Raw genomic sequence first — 17,133 nt, 5'->3', positions numbered from 1 at the left:
TGATAACTATTACCAATATCAAATTATGTTTTTAAGCATCTATAAATGACATTAGATTTAGAATTATAGGATTACCACTTAACTTCCCTTGTATTATTTTGTATATTGAGTTATTAATTAGTATATAAAAGTTTAGTTCTTCATTGTTATCCTGAATACTAATTTTTTGAAGTGTGCTTTCATAGTGTAATTTAAAAAAATCCTTTTGGTACATTATCATGAGGAAAGTTAATTTTTTATAATTTGTAGAAAAATACCATAAATATGAATTGCAATTCTCTGGATTATTTTTATTACATAGTTGGAATGGTAACAAAACCAGCAAATGAGCAATCCCAGGACTTCTCAATACACAACGAAGATTTTCCAGCATTACCTGGTTCCGGCTATAAAGATCCAACATCAAGTAATGATGACAGTAAATCTGTAAGTAATTGAGAATTATGTGAGTGATGTAGTTTTTTCCCTTCAGATTTCTCTTGTATTAACAGTTTTATAGACTATATTAAGGACTTACTAAACTATTACAAAATTGTTTATCTTGAATATCTGTAATAATCTAACTTCTGAAGAATGTGGAAAACCTTTATAACTTAGAAGATAGCCTATTTTTTTCCTATTTCATATAGGTTTGCAAATTTCTGTTGAACTTCTCAGAGTTAATTTAGACTTTTATTGTAGTCCCTGTCAGCTGGATCCCATGAAGTTTGATATTATAGCCTTCTAAGGAGCTGTGTTTTTCTTGAGTAAGTTTTCTCCTTGAAGAATCTTTATACACATTTTTATTCCTGTGTTGATTCAGCCAACTCAGCTTCCTCTTTCTGACTTAACGAATGTGTTTATTTCTTCCACATTTCACTGAAAATAGCTTTTTTTGTGTGATGGGAGTTTGTATATATTGTTAAAATAATTGATAAAGAAGATTATTGGGTAAGAATTAAATACGAATTTTAAAAGTTTATGTATTCTAATTTATCCTCGAGGCTTTTATGCTGATATTATAGGCAACATACTGTATTATTTTCTCTTCTAAATTAAAGTACTGAAGAGTGAAACTTGAAGCTTAAAGTTCTGAGATATTTTTTTTCTGTGACCAAAGATCTGAGATAAATAAGAATATTTTCCATATATTTCTTGTGCTTTAAATACTCAAATGTGTAAAATACAGGATTTATTCATAAACCATGGGACAGTGTGGAAACAAAAAATTTCATGTAGAACTTGAAAAACAGGTAATAATTTACTACCAGTTTAAATATAATAAAGAATGAATAGAATGGTAACTAATATGTGAACTTGAAATTTTTACACTTAACAAATATTAATGTCACATTTAATTTTTTTCATGTTAGAATTTGAATACATCTGGCAAGACAACTTCAAGTACAGATGGACCCAAATTCCCTGGAGATAAAAGTTCAACAACACAAAATAATAACCAGCAGAAAAAAGGGATCCAGGTGTTACCTGATGGTGGGACTCTATAAAATAAGTCAGAGATGTTATAGAATTCATTTCTTTGCTTTTTCCTTAAAGATAAAATTACTGTGTTCTTCTTCCCAGGTCGGGTTACTAACATTCCTCAAGGGATGGTGACGGACCAATTTGGAATGATTGGCCTGTTAACATTTATCAGGGCAGCAGAGACGGACCCAGGAATGGTACATCTTGCATTAGGAAGTGACTTAACAACATTAGGCCTCAATCTGAACTCTCCTGAGTAAGTTTTTTTTCTTTTCTTCCACATTTGTGTATAATACCTACTTGCAGATTTCTAGTTTTTAATTTCATGTAATCAGATTGTATCACCTACAGCCACTCATTGTTGCTGTTATGTCTTGACTCTTTGGGTCATACCCTCTCTTGTTAGCTCCTGGATCACTGTCACTTGACAATATCATTCCTCTTTGGCAGTTTCAGAATACACATATATGATCCTTCCATATTCCTGAAATCTTGGGTTGTTGAGTTTTTCACCTCCAAAAATCTTACTCTCCACCACATCTCAGCTACTTTTACATATTTAATCATCCTTTTGACTTTGCCATTATCAGTAACTTCAGTTTCTCTATAATTTTATCTGTGCTCCCATGCCACTTCCTGTTTCCCATCTTTCTCCCTCTAGTTCTGGCTCCTGTAATCATTTGACTCCTTGGGATCTTCAATCCATTGATTCTTCTATCTTTTCACTGTTCTGCAGCATCCTTCTCTTCCCCTGAGAAGAACTCACGCCCTTCTTATCCAGTTAAGTTCTGTGGTCACTCATAATTGTTTATATACACTCTTGGCTACTTTGCCCCTCTCTTGCTCTTTGTCATGATTGCATGGCAGAAACTACAACCCTGGTTATACTCTGACTTCCATTCTTGACCTCTGCTTCTGAACCCGGCTAGAGAAAACCACACAGCTTCACTGCCCGGTCTCATTTCACATTCATGGCCAGGAACCTCAAAAGAGGGCCCTTAATTCTGCCACTCATAACTGGCATGCCTTGTCCATTCATTCTTTTGTTCTCCTATGCAACTATTTCACACTGTCTTTTCAAACATCTAATTACCTTTTTCCTTGTCCTCACTCTCAGATGGAGACCTTGCTGCCTTTTTTTTCCCCCCAAGTTTTTATTTAAATTCCAGTTAGTTAACAGTGTAATACTAGTTTCAGGTGTAGAATTAAGACCTTGCGGTTTTATTTCTAGTTTACTAAGAAAGATGGAAATAATCAGAAGAGAGTGTCAGCATAGTCCTACCACCAAATCTATCCATCTACTACTATCTGTACCCACCTTATTCTTGTCTTCCACCCTGTTGCTATAGTTGATCCATGCTTTCTACTTAAAATGTCTCTTGAAAACTCAAGGACATGGCTCTAACAAGTTTTGCACTTTTGTTGGGTCATTTCCATCAGCATACAAATATTCTATTACTTCCTTTATAAAGTTAATAAAATGCCTTCTTCTTATCTAACTTCTTCTGTGAGTTAACTGCCCTTATTTCTTTATTCTTATTTCTTGGAGAGCAAAATTCTTCAAAAAAGCCATCTTTACATCTCCCATTTGTCTTCTCCCATTCTCCGTTAAATCCATTTCAGTTTCAATTTTGCCTCACCACTTCACTAAAACTACTCTCATCAAGGTCATCAAATGATCTCTATGTTAGTAAATTCAGGGGTCACTTGTAGGAACTTATCCTCCTTGACCTGTCAGCAATGTTTGACATAGTAGATTCATTGCTGCATGCTTCTTACTGCTTTTAACTGCTGCCACTCTGGTTTGAATCACCATCCTCTCTTGCCTAGATTATTCCGTTAGCCAATCACCGGGTGTCCCTGATTCTCTCTGTGTCCCTCACAGTGTCTTCTTTATATAGGAGCCAAGGACCATCCTTTTCTGAATAGGTTAATCTTTTGCGCAGTGCCCAATGAGGGTTTGTGGTTTCATTATGATTAAAAACCTAAAATCTTGGGATGCCTCGGTGGCTCAGTCAGTTAAGCATCTGCCTTTGGCTCAGGTCGTGATCCCAGGGTGCTGGAATCGAGTCCCTCATCAGGCTCCCTGCTCAGCGGGGAGCCTGCTCCCCCTGTTCGTGCTCGTGCGTGCTCTCTCTCTCTCTGACAAATAAATTAATTAATTAAAAAAAAACCTAAAATCTTTATAGGCCTGTTTATCTCTACAGGCATGTTCTCCTTCCCCCACCTCCATGGCTTTTCCCTTTGTTCACTCTGTTCCAGCTTCACTGGCCTTCTTGCTGTACCGCAGACATACCAGTCATATCCCAACCTTAGTTACTCTAGCAGTTCCCTCTGACTAGAATAGTCTTTTGCCAGATAGTTAATATGGCTCACTCCCTCATGTCTTTCAAATCTTTGTTCAAATCTGATCTTCTAAATGAGACCTAACCTGACTACTTTATTTAATGCAACTAATCTACCATCTCTACTCCTCCATGAACATGGAATATTATTTATTATGCAAATTATTTTTGTCTGCCTCCCTCAAATCTGTCATCCTCAATCAGAAAATAAGTTTCAGGGGCGCCTGAGTGGCTCAGTCGTTAAGCATCTCTCTTTGGCTCAGGTCATGATCCCAGGGTCCTGGGATCGAGCCCCGTATCGGGCTCCCTGTTCCACGGGAAGCCTGCTTCTCCCTCTCCCACTCCCTCTGCTTGTGTTCCCTCTTTTGCTGTGTCTCTGTCAAATAAATAAATAAAATCTTTAAAAAAGAAAAGAAAAGAAGTTTCATGTTGTCCGTTACCTTTGTTTTGTTCACTAATGTAGCCAAAGCACCTAGAACAGTGCCAGGCATATAATAGGCACTCAGTAAATATTTGGTGATTTGAACTTTTGCTTTTAATAATTACTGATTTTTTTCTGGCCATATAAATGGTAAAGTAATTTTACTTGGGGGCATGCTATTAATGAATTTAAAGCATTTTGAGTTGAAGTTACATTATATGTGAATATATATTTATAACTTAATATATATACTTGGTACATACACACACACACATATACACACCTAGTTAACCTTGTTTCATTTTTCTGCTGTGTAAGTTATAGTAAGCACATGAAAAGAAATTAGAAGATGCTCATTTTACTTTTGAAGTCATTGTTTTTCCTGATTTCCTGAAATAAAAATTGAAATTTTTTTTTGTACTTCGGACTTGAGAGTGTTTGTTTTTTTTCCCCTCATATTCAGAAATCTCTACCCCAAATTTGCATCACCCTGGGCATCTTCACCTTGTCGACCTCAAGACATAGGTAGGAATTTATTTGTGTTCAGACCTTTTAAAAATATTTTTTAACTGAGAATCAGTTAATAAGGCTTTTTTCATTTTATTATCCAGACTTCCATGTTCCATCTGAGTACTTAACGAACATTCACATTAGGGATAAGGTGAGTGTAGTTTATTATTCTCCTCAGTCAGCATGAATGTATCTATTTTTCAGGCACTGTTTTTCAGTTCAGACGGTGTAAAATTTTTTGAAATAATTAGCAGTGGTTTCAGGGGTATGCTTTCATGTGTCCATTCAATTACATAAAACAATTTTATTTCTATTTTTGTTTATCTTAATGTTTTGATGAGATCCTGGGTTATATTTAAAGAATATGTTTTAAAAACAAAACAATGGTAGGGCTGGTCAAAATTTTTCTAGGAGTTATTAATAACGGCATAACCATGGTTGATGAGAATTAAACTGTTTTGGGAAAATTTGATAAATTTCCTTCTGACATTCTCATTTTATGCCCTTATCAATAAAATATTTTTTTTTTACAAGTGCTGTAGGTAGTGTTTTCAATGGAACAGTATATATAAATATGTATTTAAAAACTGTGACATTTGGCTTTTTAAAATGTTTAAATTACCCAAAATTCTAGTTGTAAAGTAACTATTAACAGACTACAGTTTTAATCTTTTGTTTTACTCTAAAAAAGAAAATGGTAACTACTTTGTTTAGGAGAAAGAACTAAGTGTTCATTTCTGTTAGAAATTGTGTCCCTAGATTTTGGCCTTGAGGAAGGATATCATTTATTAAAAATTATGTTATACATATGTATCTAATGTCCTATATATTTATATATAAATCTAAAATAATTTCATAAATATATAAAATATATATTAAAATGATGATGTTCTGTGTCTGTACCGTGCAGTTGCATGGTCAAGTGAATGTTGATTTTGTGGACAGGCAAGTAAAGAGATTCTCAATATGTCTTTTAATACTTGAGTAAATGGAAGACAAGATGTATGAGATAGAACTAATTTTTTCTGTTTGTAGACTGTGTGATTTTTCTGCCACCTCCACCATAGATAGAGCTTTTTTGCTCCAATTACCTAAGGGTTCCAGAACCGTTTCTTAGGGCAATTTAAGAAATACTGATTTAGGAGAATTTGTCACCTTCAAAACTGCTACTTGAATGGGGATAATATGAATGGAGAGAAAAATTATATTCTGAGATTGTGTAACAGTTAAATAGACATTTCAATACAGAATTGGGTGAAGAGTTAAAAGTGTTTTCATTTTGATGAGCTTTTAAATAAAGGTTTACCCTAATATAAGATTTCAAGACTGTTAAACTCAATGTTTTATAGTTTGGTTGGCAGTTAATGTTTCTGCTTTATGGAAGCACGTAAGGCAGTCATCTTTTGGTCATCCATTTAAACAAAATAAAGAGCTGTCCCTTTATGATTTTTGTATTTACCGTCTGTGATTTGCTAAAAATACATAACCAACTGATTTGTGAATCACTGTCTGATGTAGATTCAGCTAACATTTCTTACAAGTTTTCTATGTATCAGGCATTCTTTAAGGTACATTCATATAAAGACGCTTTATCAATTTCATTTACATTCTTAGTAACCTTGTAGGTCTCATTTCTGCATTTTATATGGAAGTTCATAGGCATTAAATAACTTGGACATAGTCATATTTGTAAATAATGGAACCAGTTCTTGTATATACGTCCTGCATCTCTGAACACTGTTTCGACTATTATTACCATGTTGGGTATTAATAAGCCCTCAAGTAAAACAGCATTTGGTTTTGGTTAGAAGTTTTTATATAGCTTTTTATCCTATTAGTACATAAAATAGATGTACCAGAAATAATTGTTAAATGACTTCAGTTATTTAAATGGTAAAACTCTCCCTTAAAATCATAACTACCTGCGAAATCATGTAATAATGGTTATCTACTACAAAGAAAAGAGTTTCTGTTTATCTTTTTATTTTTATTTCAGTGGTAGCATTATGTTAGGGTTTTCAAACTTATTTTACACTTCAGAATAATTGATTTCTCTTTTCCAGCTGGCTGCAATAAAACTTGGCCGATATGGAGAAGACCTGCTTTTCTATCTCTATTACATGAATGGAGGAGACGTATTACAACTTTTAGCTGCAGTAGAGCTGTATGTTCAAAGTATTTTTAAACATTTTTGTATTATAGTGGATCTTGTTTATTCTGAAAGCTTTTCTTTTACATGATTGCTATGGTTTCTCTTTTGTTCTTAAAGCGGAAATATTTCCATGAAGAAATAAGTCATTTGTTTTTTACGTTTAGTAAAATAAAGTTAATTTAGATTGAAAGTTTGTTACCATGGTTAGTGGTCATTGTATACATAAAAATAATTATTTCAGATTTAAATAATCCTAAATTTGTAAGAAGACAGAATTGACTCATGAATTTGGTGAATCTAATTTTTATAAATATGTGAAGTATAAGATATGGTTCATAACTGTGGCTCATCTTCTTGTAGAACCACGTATGTTAATGTTAGTGAATTTCATCATTAATGAACATCTGTTGAGTATTATATGGGCAAGGGACTGCATACAACTTGTGTGTTTTGGAGTGTTGATGAAGTCCACATTCGTTATCAGAAGCCTGTTGGCCAACTTAAATAAATTAGTGTTAAGAAGTTGGTCCTTTGGATATTTTTTCCTGAGCATTTCTGTTTTTACCTGATGCTCTAAGAATAAAAATTTTGTGTCATTTCTCATATATCCAATTGGTAATATATTTTGTTACCAGTAGACTATTCTAGTAATCATGTTTACTAGAGTAAATTGTTATTAAAAATTTATGGTGTTGTGGGGCGCCTGGCTGGCTCAGTTGGTAGAGCATGTGACTCTTGATCTTGGGGTTGTGAGTTCAAGCCCCACATTGGGCGTAGAGCTTACAAAAAGAAAATTAGGACATTATGATTGAGAGACTTAGTTTTTATAGATTTAAGTATTTAATAATATTCTTTATAACATTTCTATAAATGGCCTTGGATCAGATACATAAAAATGTAAAATTCATTGTTGATAATAAATTGTTTTTTTATTTCTCTATTGAAAATTTGTTTTCTCCCATATCCCCTCATTCTTTGTAACATAGCAATTGTTACCTGTTCCTTTTAATTTATTCATAAGTAAATAAATTCATTTAGTTACTCATCTATCCATTACTGGCAGTTCTGTCTCACATCTTTTTTATGTCTAAAAATTATCTCACTGTATTAGTAGGAAGGTATTTGTTTACATGGAGGTTGGTTCTACCAGAGATGTTTTTTCTGGTACTTTTACCTCCTTTGGATGTTACTTCCCGAGTTTACAAGTGATATAGTAAATCCTCATTGATTCTTGCATGAATTCTAATGGATATCCTTTTGGCTTTTCAAAATTTAGGATCAATGAGATTTGAATAAAAAAAGTAATACGTTCATTAAGAATTTTTAATATGGATATTCTATTTTCAACATAGTTATAAAATTATGTGAATTTAAATAGATAAAAAGACTGTATTTTGTTCCTTATAAAATAATACAAATAGTTGGGGTTTTTGTTTGTTTTAATAGATATCTCAATTTCTATTGAATGTTAAGAACAAAAAAGGAGTGAAGTTTCTGGAACACAATGTATCTTTATTTGGTCTGCCTAAGTTTTTATCACATTGCTCATAGAGCTTTTAAGATCTTACTGTGTTTGCATAAAAAGTCTCTTCAGTTAAATAAAGATGTGTATATTAACAAGTGTGGTTTCTGGACAAATTAAGGGATTCTTTTCCTATATTTATTTCACTAAGGTTGTTTAATAACAAAGGGTAAAGAAGCATCCATATTTATGTATTTTCTGTATAATTATTTTCTGAGGAAAATTTTACAAAATGTAGAAGATGTTTGATGTGAGCCACAGGAAAAATTAATTGTCTTTTTCTCTTAAAAATTGAAGTTTTAACCGTGATTGGAGATACCACAAAGAAGAACGAGTATGGATTACCAGGGCACCAGGCATGGAGCCAACAATGAAAACCAATACATATGAGAGGGGAACATATTACTTCTTTGACTGTCTTAACTGGAGGAAAGTAGCTAAGGTATATTTTTTTCCATGTGCAAATGTGTAAATGTATAAATCTAGATTTTAAAAAGAAGTATCCTCATTTATCTGTTTATATGTACCAATACATCCATTCCAATAATGTGCCAGATACTTGCTAATTAAGTTTTTTTGTCCTCACCTCCTTGGCTTGATTTAAACTTTAGGAGAGTATCTGGAAACAACTCATTCACCCATAGTTAGGAAAATGAACTTGGTAAGAAATTTTGTAATTTTTCACAAGCCTTGGTAACATTTGAAACATTTTTGTGTCTACTCAGTTGTAAAATAAAGATCACCTTCTTGCAATCCCAGTCATGTATTCTTATTACTTTAAGCAAGTAGGAGATTTTCCTAAAACTGGTATATAAACAGATAATAGGCTTTTTAAAACACTTGCACTCATTGCAGGAAAGGTGTTTGATTTTTATTTGCAAGTGATATAAAGAAAGAAAATTGTAAGCATTAACCTTGATTGTTCCTATGACTAGTATGCTGAATATTAGAGGGAAGAGGACTGTGGAAAAAGTTGGTTGTTGTGTTTTGTTTTGCAACTTCTCCTCACAAAAGCACCTATTTAACTGTCCCATGTGCAAAATTTTCATTAGTCTCATATAGCGTATTTCACGGTCTGTGTAGTATCTTGAATGTATGCATTTAGTCTCCCTAGTAGAGAGTATAACCAACATCTGATTTCATAACTCCAAGATTGCTCTGAATGCCTTTTCCATTGAAGATTCTTAGGATTAAAAACTAAAGAGTTAGTTTTGTTTATTCTCAATAAATTTAAACAGAAGAAAAGTATTTCTTGACAATTAGTCCATTGGATGATTCTCTAGTTGTTGGTTTGGGCTTTTTTATCTTTTGAGTCAACTTTATTAAATCAATAAGAAGGTAAAACATTTTAACATGACAATGTAAAATGCTTACCAGATCTTTATCACAGAAATGTTTTACATCACAAGATTTCATGTAAAACTTGAAAAGAGAAATAGGAAAAGAGGTGCCCAAGTAAAAACACCAGACAAGACACATACAAGAGATTAAATCTTTTTTATTATTACTTTTGGGTGTTTGTCAGTGGTAAATGTCATTACTTCTCAGACCAAGTCCATGGACCACCATACTGTATTTGAGTTATTTTAACAATTATAATTAATATGCATATTTTGATTTTAAAAGGTAGATCCATGATCTGACCTTTTAAGTAGAAATAATTACATTCATTACAAGTAGTACAGGAGACATTGTGTATGTTACCTGTTAAGAAGTTAGTGTGGTAGAAAGCCTTTGTATTGTAGATTTGAATTTAACTCCTCTTTCAGCTGTTTTATGCTTTGACCATTTGCAAGTTTCTTTTCCATGCCTGCTTCCTTATCTTTTAAATCGAATCATATTTGCTTGTAGATTGTCATGAGGATTAAATGAGATTTTACACATACACGCACACGCTCAGTACAGTGCTTCGCATATATTGGGTATTTGATACATGGGAGTAGTTGTAGTTTGTTGCTGTTTTGATCATCTGTGTTCTTACAGCTTATTACTCTTCTTCAAAGATGGAAAAATTATAACTATTGTTAGGTCAGGTCAGTGGTTCTCAAACTTGAGCTTGCATCAGAATTACCTGGCAGACTTATTAAAAACACCAGTTGCTGAGCCATACCTCCATTGTTTCTGATTTAATAACGTCTATGGATGGGGCCTGAGGATTTGCATTTCTAACAATTTCCTAAGTGATGCCAATGATTTTGCTGATCTTTGTCTGGAGCTTCTCAGTCAGTTGATTGTACAGGAGAGAAGAATGTGTCTTTGGAGGGGGAAAAGAGTCTTAGTAATAACTGAAGTTTTCTCCATTCGATTTGAAGCTTTTTGCTCAATATCATTGTAAGTTATTCCAAACTTCTATATGCAGAAAGGATGGATGTTTGTAGTAGATTGATGTATCATTTTAGTTAAGTTTTAGTTCAATATATAGGACAGATTTTCTTATGTGAAAAAGGTTTCCAGTACTACTTTCTCTCCACAGAATATTCAGAAGCAACTTAAACATTAATAGGCCCTTCTACTTTCCTATAAAAATCAATTCCCCAGTCAGATACATGTCATTTTAAAGAAAAGTGTGTGTGTGTGTGTGTGTGTGTAAATATGTAGTGTGCATATATAAAGTAATTTTACCCAACTTTATCTGATCTCCTGTACAGTTGAGCTTTGTCTTAACCTTTACCTTTATAATTTTTAGCTCTGAAGTTGGAAAATAAAATTTGAGAAATATCATTAAACTGTTTAAGAAATCTCTTTTGAGGTAATTGCTGGCCACTGGCACTGACACTTTTCATCAGAATTATTTTCACAATGATGAAAGCAAGCAGAATTATTTGTTTCTATTAAGTATTATACATAGCTCACACTTGTTATATTAAAATAGATTCATGAACTTAAAACTTTTAAGTTGTATTCACAGAATAAACTTTTCACAATGGCTCCTGGTTTTTTGTTTGTTTTAAAAGATGTTTTCAGTGTTTTCTCAAATTGTTTAGGAATTAAGACATTTAGTTCCATTTATAATGTATTAACAGTTTATCAGACTACAGAAAAGCCCTTAAAATGCCATGTCCCAAGTAAACCTCAAAATCCCCACCTGTAAAGTGGATGTGGTTTACTACTCACAGGTAAAGAACATGCATTATTAAATAACTTCAACTCATTGTAAGAAGCCTACAGTCTGAATTAGTATTATAAGTAATAGCTTGATGTTATCATGTTGTCTTTGAAAAGTATTGACCTGATCTAGACTGTTGTCAGGTCTCCATCTCACGATGTCTTGTATGAGGTTCTTTCTTTCTGTTTTGCAGATTATTTAATATTTTCAGAGATTTGAAGAATTGTTAATAAGAAATTCGATGGTTTAAATTGGAAGTATTTTTTACCCGTGAAAATTCCATAACTCTGAGCTCTAGGATCCAGCCCATTAAATAAAGTATTTTTTGTATGTCAATAATGTATACATAAAAATTTTGACACTGTGTTTATTCTCCCCTTTTAAATAATCTTGACTTGTCAGACAGGCTATGTGGTCTATCCTTTGTAATTTAGCTAGAATTACTCAGGATCTCACTAATTTAAAAATAGTGGTCATTCAGATTATATATATTCTTAATGAGTAGAATTTTTTAAATAATTTCATCAACAGAATTTTCAGGTGATGTAGGCTGCTCTATGATCAATAGCTTTCTCAAACTAAAGCCTTAAAAATTGAAGAATTCTTTAAGCCTAACTTCACCTTGTGGATCCAACACTGAATAGTATTTCTAATGCTTAGAATTTTTTATAATATCATAGCCTGATATAAATGTGATTTTTTTCCATTAATTTCACTGGTACACATTGGTATATCTTTATATTTTAATCAGTAATATGTACTTTTCTTCAAAGTAGTAAAAAAAATATTTCTAATAAGTATATTTAAGATAGTTGGCAACTTCCTAAAATTGGAGGATTTATCTTAGGTAAGAGAAAGCTGACGTTTTTGAGAATTTGAGAAAATATTCCTGCAGTGTATGTTTCTCGGTGTAATTCTATCAGTGATTACATTAATGCTTTTGTAATAATTTCATTTGATTATCTGAATCCAGTACATGTATTTCAGTTCTGCGTACAGTGACCTCTTGAGAATATATAGCCTAATTTGATTAATAGAAAAATAACTTTAAGAGTTGTTTTTAAAAAGTATCTAAAACATTTTATAGCCTTTTAAATCGTTAAATTGTAATGTTCCTAAAACAAATGAAAAAAAACTTGTGTTTATTAATTCATCAGCCATTAATTACATACCTACTAGGGGCATGGCACTATATTCCAGGCAGTATGTAGTGGTTTACAAAACAGACCTACTATTTTTGTCCCTACCGGTTATAAAGAGGTGTGCATGTGTGATGTGTGTGTACATATAACAAATGTGTAAAAGAGATGTTACCAACGAAGGGAACAAAGAGATAGCAGAATATATTGTAAGATTTACGTATTTTAAGAAGAATAAAAATACACAGAAGAACAAAACAATGATGTAAGAAAAAGGAAGACAAAATTTGACTTATTTAATTTCTGAATCTCTGATATATGAGTTTTTAAATTATATTAAAATATTTATTATACTCCCTAGGTTTAAACTGATCTTTTTCTTTTAATATCTAGGGGGGAAAATATGTGCTCTGATGAAGTCACTCCAGTTTAAGTTCTAATAATACTGTGTAGTTCACCAGTACAATGACAAGGACAGGATTGCTGAACGGAATTTAATTTATGTAACTTAGTGGGGCTGTGATTTGTTACAGTTACAAATAGACTTTTTACCCTGCAACTACACGTATTTTGGAACTAAATTGCCAATTTTAATTTCTAAAGAGTGATATAACAAGAAGATATTTTCTTCACTCATTTTGATATTCTTCTTAAGCCAGGCAATAAATTGCTTTTAAACTTTAGGGGTAGGGAGAGAGAGAGCGGTGCCTACACAACGCATAAGGGGGACGATGGTGATTCTGGAGTTTGCTAGTTTTAATGAAAAGCAAATGACCTATGTGCCTTAGTTACTCTGTCCTATAAAGTGAACCTTTTTAAATTAAAGTCATTACAGTGTCTCTTCTTTAAGAACATTTGTCACCGAACTGAATTTTTTCAACATTTCTGCATAAGGGGTGTAATGAAGTAAATTTATTTGGATCTTGCACTAAAACTGTTAAAAATAATGTGTTAACACTAGAAGGTCATGGGCTTTGGTGCTACATAGGTCTGAATCCTAATCCCAGATTTTCCGCTTAAGGTATGATTTGGGCAGGTTACTTGTAAACCTCATTTCTTCAGGTGCAAGATGAGGATAATGATATATACAGAAAGATATAATCAGAAAGATTAAAATTAGCTGTATCTCTAGTTTTGGCACATACTAGATTTTCAGTTGTTAATGTAATAGTCTTAAATTTTAAATACTTGGTTTTATATCTCAATTGAATCATTATGACTTAGGTTTTCATTTTAATTTAATAATGGGAATATCCATTTTTAGAATCAATTTGAAACAAGATAGGTATGGTAAGGTATGTTAACCCATAGTGCTAATAATTACTTGTTGGCTTTAATACATAGTATAAATTAAGGTTCATAATGTTTTAAATGGAATTGATTTAGTTTGTGCTATTATTGAATTCAAATTGTAGAATTAGTAATTTTAGAACCTCTTGCTGTTTGGATTTGCAAAGTTCTGTTTTTTGTTTTTTAATATACAAAATTATCTTCTGCAATCTCTCTTGATTTTAGGAAGTATCATGAAGAAATTCACTTCACCATTCTCAAATTTTAAAAATCTCATCAAGTTAATGTATTTTGAAAGTTTAATTAAAATGAGCTAAATAGTTTGTGTTCAGATGTGCTTACAGCAAAACCACTGTCTAGTTTTGAGTGGCATTTACATCTTTTCAGTATTTGGGTTTGAAGTGAGAAGTCGGGAGATGTGTGAGTTGTAAGGTTAGAATAACTTGATATGTTTGCTTTTAAAAAAAATAGGTGTAATAATTACAAATTGGAAAATTATTTTTTCGAGGAAAAAGTAAATTTTTTTACGTCATTGAAGGTTGGCTTTATTTTAAATACCCTGCAATTTTCAGTGCTTTTTATTGATAGAGTAATAGCTGCTCAGACTTCCACTTTTGAGCAAAAAAATGCATTGTTTCAGTGTTATAAAATAGATGTTCATGAGTAGTCTCTGACTTTTACACAAAGTCTGTATTTTTGCACTTATCAGAAATTGCAGCACATTACTTTTCTTCAGGCTGTATTTTAGAGGGAAAAAAGTTGGTACATCTGTGTCTGTGTTCATTCTCATACATGTAGGTATTTTGTTCACCTAGTAAAATATATTTTGACAAAAATCTGAGATCAGAGGGAGAGGAAATCATCTAAATTCTTAAATTTGGTTTTATAGGAATTTCATCTGGAATATGACAAATTAGAAGAACGGCCTCACCTGCCATCCACCTTCAACTACAACCCTGCTCAGCAAGCCTTCTAAAAAAAGACTTCCCTTTTCTTGGGGTATGGCTGTCTCAGCACAATACTCAACATAACTGCAGAACTGATGTGGCTCAGGCACCCTGGTTTTAATTCCTTGAGGATCTGGCAATTGGCTTATGCAAAGGGTCACCATTTGAGGTCCTGCCTTACTAATTATGTGCTGCCCAACAACTAAATTTGTAATTTGTTTTTCTCTAGTTCGAGCAGGGTCTGAATTTTTTTCATTTATTTTCTTTTTTTGCCAGCAGACAGACTTGAGTCTGTAAAGACAAGCAAGTACACTGACAGAAGTTTACCATTTAGTTTCTAAAATGTAAAAAAACCCACAAAAGACTCAACAGAATTAGACCACAAAATTTGCATTGTTCATTGTAGCACTATTGGTAATAAAATAACAAATGTTTGTGCATTTTTATGTGAAGATCCTTCTCGTATTTCATTTGGAAAGATGAGCAAGGTCTGCTTCCTTCATTTTACTTCCCCTTCTGTTTTTGAAAGGCAGTTTCGCCAAGCTTAATGCAAGAATATCTGACTGTTTAGAAGAAAGATATTGCCACAATCTCTGGATGGTTTCCAGGGTTGTGTTATTACTGAGCTTCATCTTTCCAGAATGAGCAAAACACTGTCCAGTCTTTGTTACGATTTTGTAATAAATGTGTACATTTTTTTTAAATTTTTGGACATCACATGAATAAAGGTATGTATGTACGAATGTGTATATATTATATATATGACATCTATTTTGGAAAATGTTTGCCCTGCTGTACCTCATTTTTAGGAGGTGTGCATGGATGCAATATATGAAAATGGGACATTCTGGAACTGCTGGTCAGGGGACTTTGTCGCCCTGTGCACTAAAGGGCCAGATTTTCAGCAGCCAAGGACATCCATACCCAAGTGAATGTGATGGGACTTAAAGAAGTGAACTGAGACAATTCACTCTGGCTGTTTGAACAGCAGCGTTTCATAGGAAGAGAAAAAAAGATCAATCTTGTATTTTCTGACCACATAAAGGCTTCTTCTCTTTGTAATAAAGTAGAAAAGCTCTCCTCACTGCAGTGTTGACTTTGATTTGAAATTGTGAAATTATTTCTTCAACATGAAAGTAGACCCCCCGAAACCCTCAAGGTTTACAAATGGTGTGACTAGTCAATTTAAAATGTAGTCTTTTTTTTCAGCTTTTGACAAGTAATTTGACGGAACCATATATCATTTTACTTGTAGGTTAAAAATGCAGGTGCATTTTTAGTTATTAACCAAGTCAAAACAGAAACTATTTTTTAAAGTAATTATGGCTGCATTAGAAATAAAACTTCCTGAACACTCATGGGACCCAATCAAGATACTTTTGTGAGAAATTCATGAGACATTTCCTGATAGACCTTTGAGATTTATCTTTAAGAAGTAATACGCAAATTAAGGTAAACCAAAAGCAAGGGTGAGGTAGACTTTACCTTCAGTTTGCTGGCCTGGATATTTCACATTTACAAGTTGATGGATTCTTTTCCATCTAAAGGCGCAAATACTGTATTTAAAAATGTTGAAGACTGAAGCTACAAACACTAGAGATAGAGAGTAAAAAAGGCAGTGAGTTTCGATTTTCTAAATTTTCATTTTTAACCTATTTTTCTATGAAGAGTGAAAGTTTGTTGACATTTACCAAATCATGTTTGAAAATGAAACATTTATGACATTGCTGTGTTTGTGTATCAGGAATATGAAATGACTTAAGATATACCTTTTTCTATGTATTTTGAGATATGGAGAAACTGACATAAAAATATCAGGATTTTTTAACCTTTCAGATTTAAACCAAAGCATCTCCTCTGCAGGAAAGATGGCACTTATATAATTGTAGTTTTAACTGTTGTGCACAAAACTTCACATATTTGACATAAACCAGAATCAAATCCTAGATTTCTTAAAGCATTACATTTTTTCACAATAATTGACTTTGTAAAGCATAACTTTTCCTACATAACCATGAGAAACAGTTAAAAAGAAAGAAAAGGGAAGGTGATCTTTATTTTTATGAGTACAAACGTAACAGTATAAAGTGTCACCATGATCATGATTGGTAGTTTTGTGAATGACTCAGAAAAGCAAGATAGCTCATATCAAGTGGTTTGTCGTCTTGACTCTTGTTTGTTTTAACGGCCATTTAGAAATTTTAAGTGCACACTTTTCCAGTTTCTAAGTTCTTTTT

General features: G+C 32.6%; 1 protein-coding gene and 1 long non-coding RNA gene across 9 annotated transcripts in view; one reads left to right on the top strand and one right to left on the bottom strand.

The window, feature by feature from the left end:
* CNOT2 (CCR4-NOT transcription complex subunit 2) overlaps positions 1-15,980 on the top strand; it is a 117,270-nt gene extending 101,290 nt beyond the window's left edge. For all 8 annotated transcript variants that reach the window (XM_025882859.2, XM_025882858.2, XM_025882862.2 and 5 more), the window contains 8 exons: positions 302-426; positions 1,353-1,473; positions 1,564-1,720; positions 4,694-4,755; positions 4,842-4,891; positions 6,804-6,904; positions 8,712-8,856; positions 14,839-15,980. In XM_025882859.2, the coding sequence (XP_025738644.1) occupies positions 302-426; positions 1,353-1,473; positions 1,564-1,720; positions 4,694-4,755; positions 4,842-4,891; positions 6,804-6,904; positions 8,712-8,856; positions 14,839-14,925 (848 nt within the window). In that variant the 3' untranslated portion in view covers positions 14,926-15,980. The remainder of the gene's footprint in view (positions 1-301; positions 427-1,352; positions 1,474-1,563; positions 1,721-4,693; positions 4,756-4,841; positions 4,892-6,803; positions 6,905-8,711; positions 8,857-14,838) is intronic.
* LOC141374111 (uncharacterized) lies at positions 276-16,499 on the bottom strand. Its single transcript, XR_012380704.1, has 3 exons — positions 16,382-16,499; positions 4,514-4,620; positions 276-424 (listed from the first exon to the last, which is right to left on the bottom strand). It is a non-coding gene; the product is annotated as an uncharacterized lncRNA (long non-coding RNA).
* Between the last annotated feature and the right edge of the window lie 634 nt (positions 16,500-17,133).

This window comes from Callorhinus ursinus, unplaced genomic scaffold (genome assembly GCF_003265705.2).
Source record: "Callorhinus ursinus isolate GAN/ISIS: 27379988/994484 unplaced genomic scaffold, GSC_fseal_2.0 scaffold14, whole genome shotgun sequence".
In the NCBI taxonomy this organism is placed as follows: Eukaryota; Metazoa; Chordata; class Mammalia; order Carnivora; family Otariidae; genus Callorhinus; species Callorhinus ursinus.
Note: the sequence above shows the minus strand (reverse complement) of the source record. Positions and strands in the feature narration are given on the sequence as shown.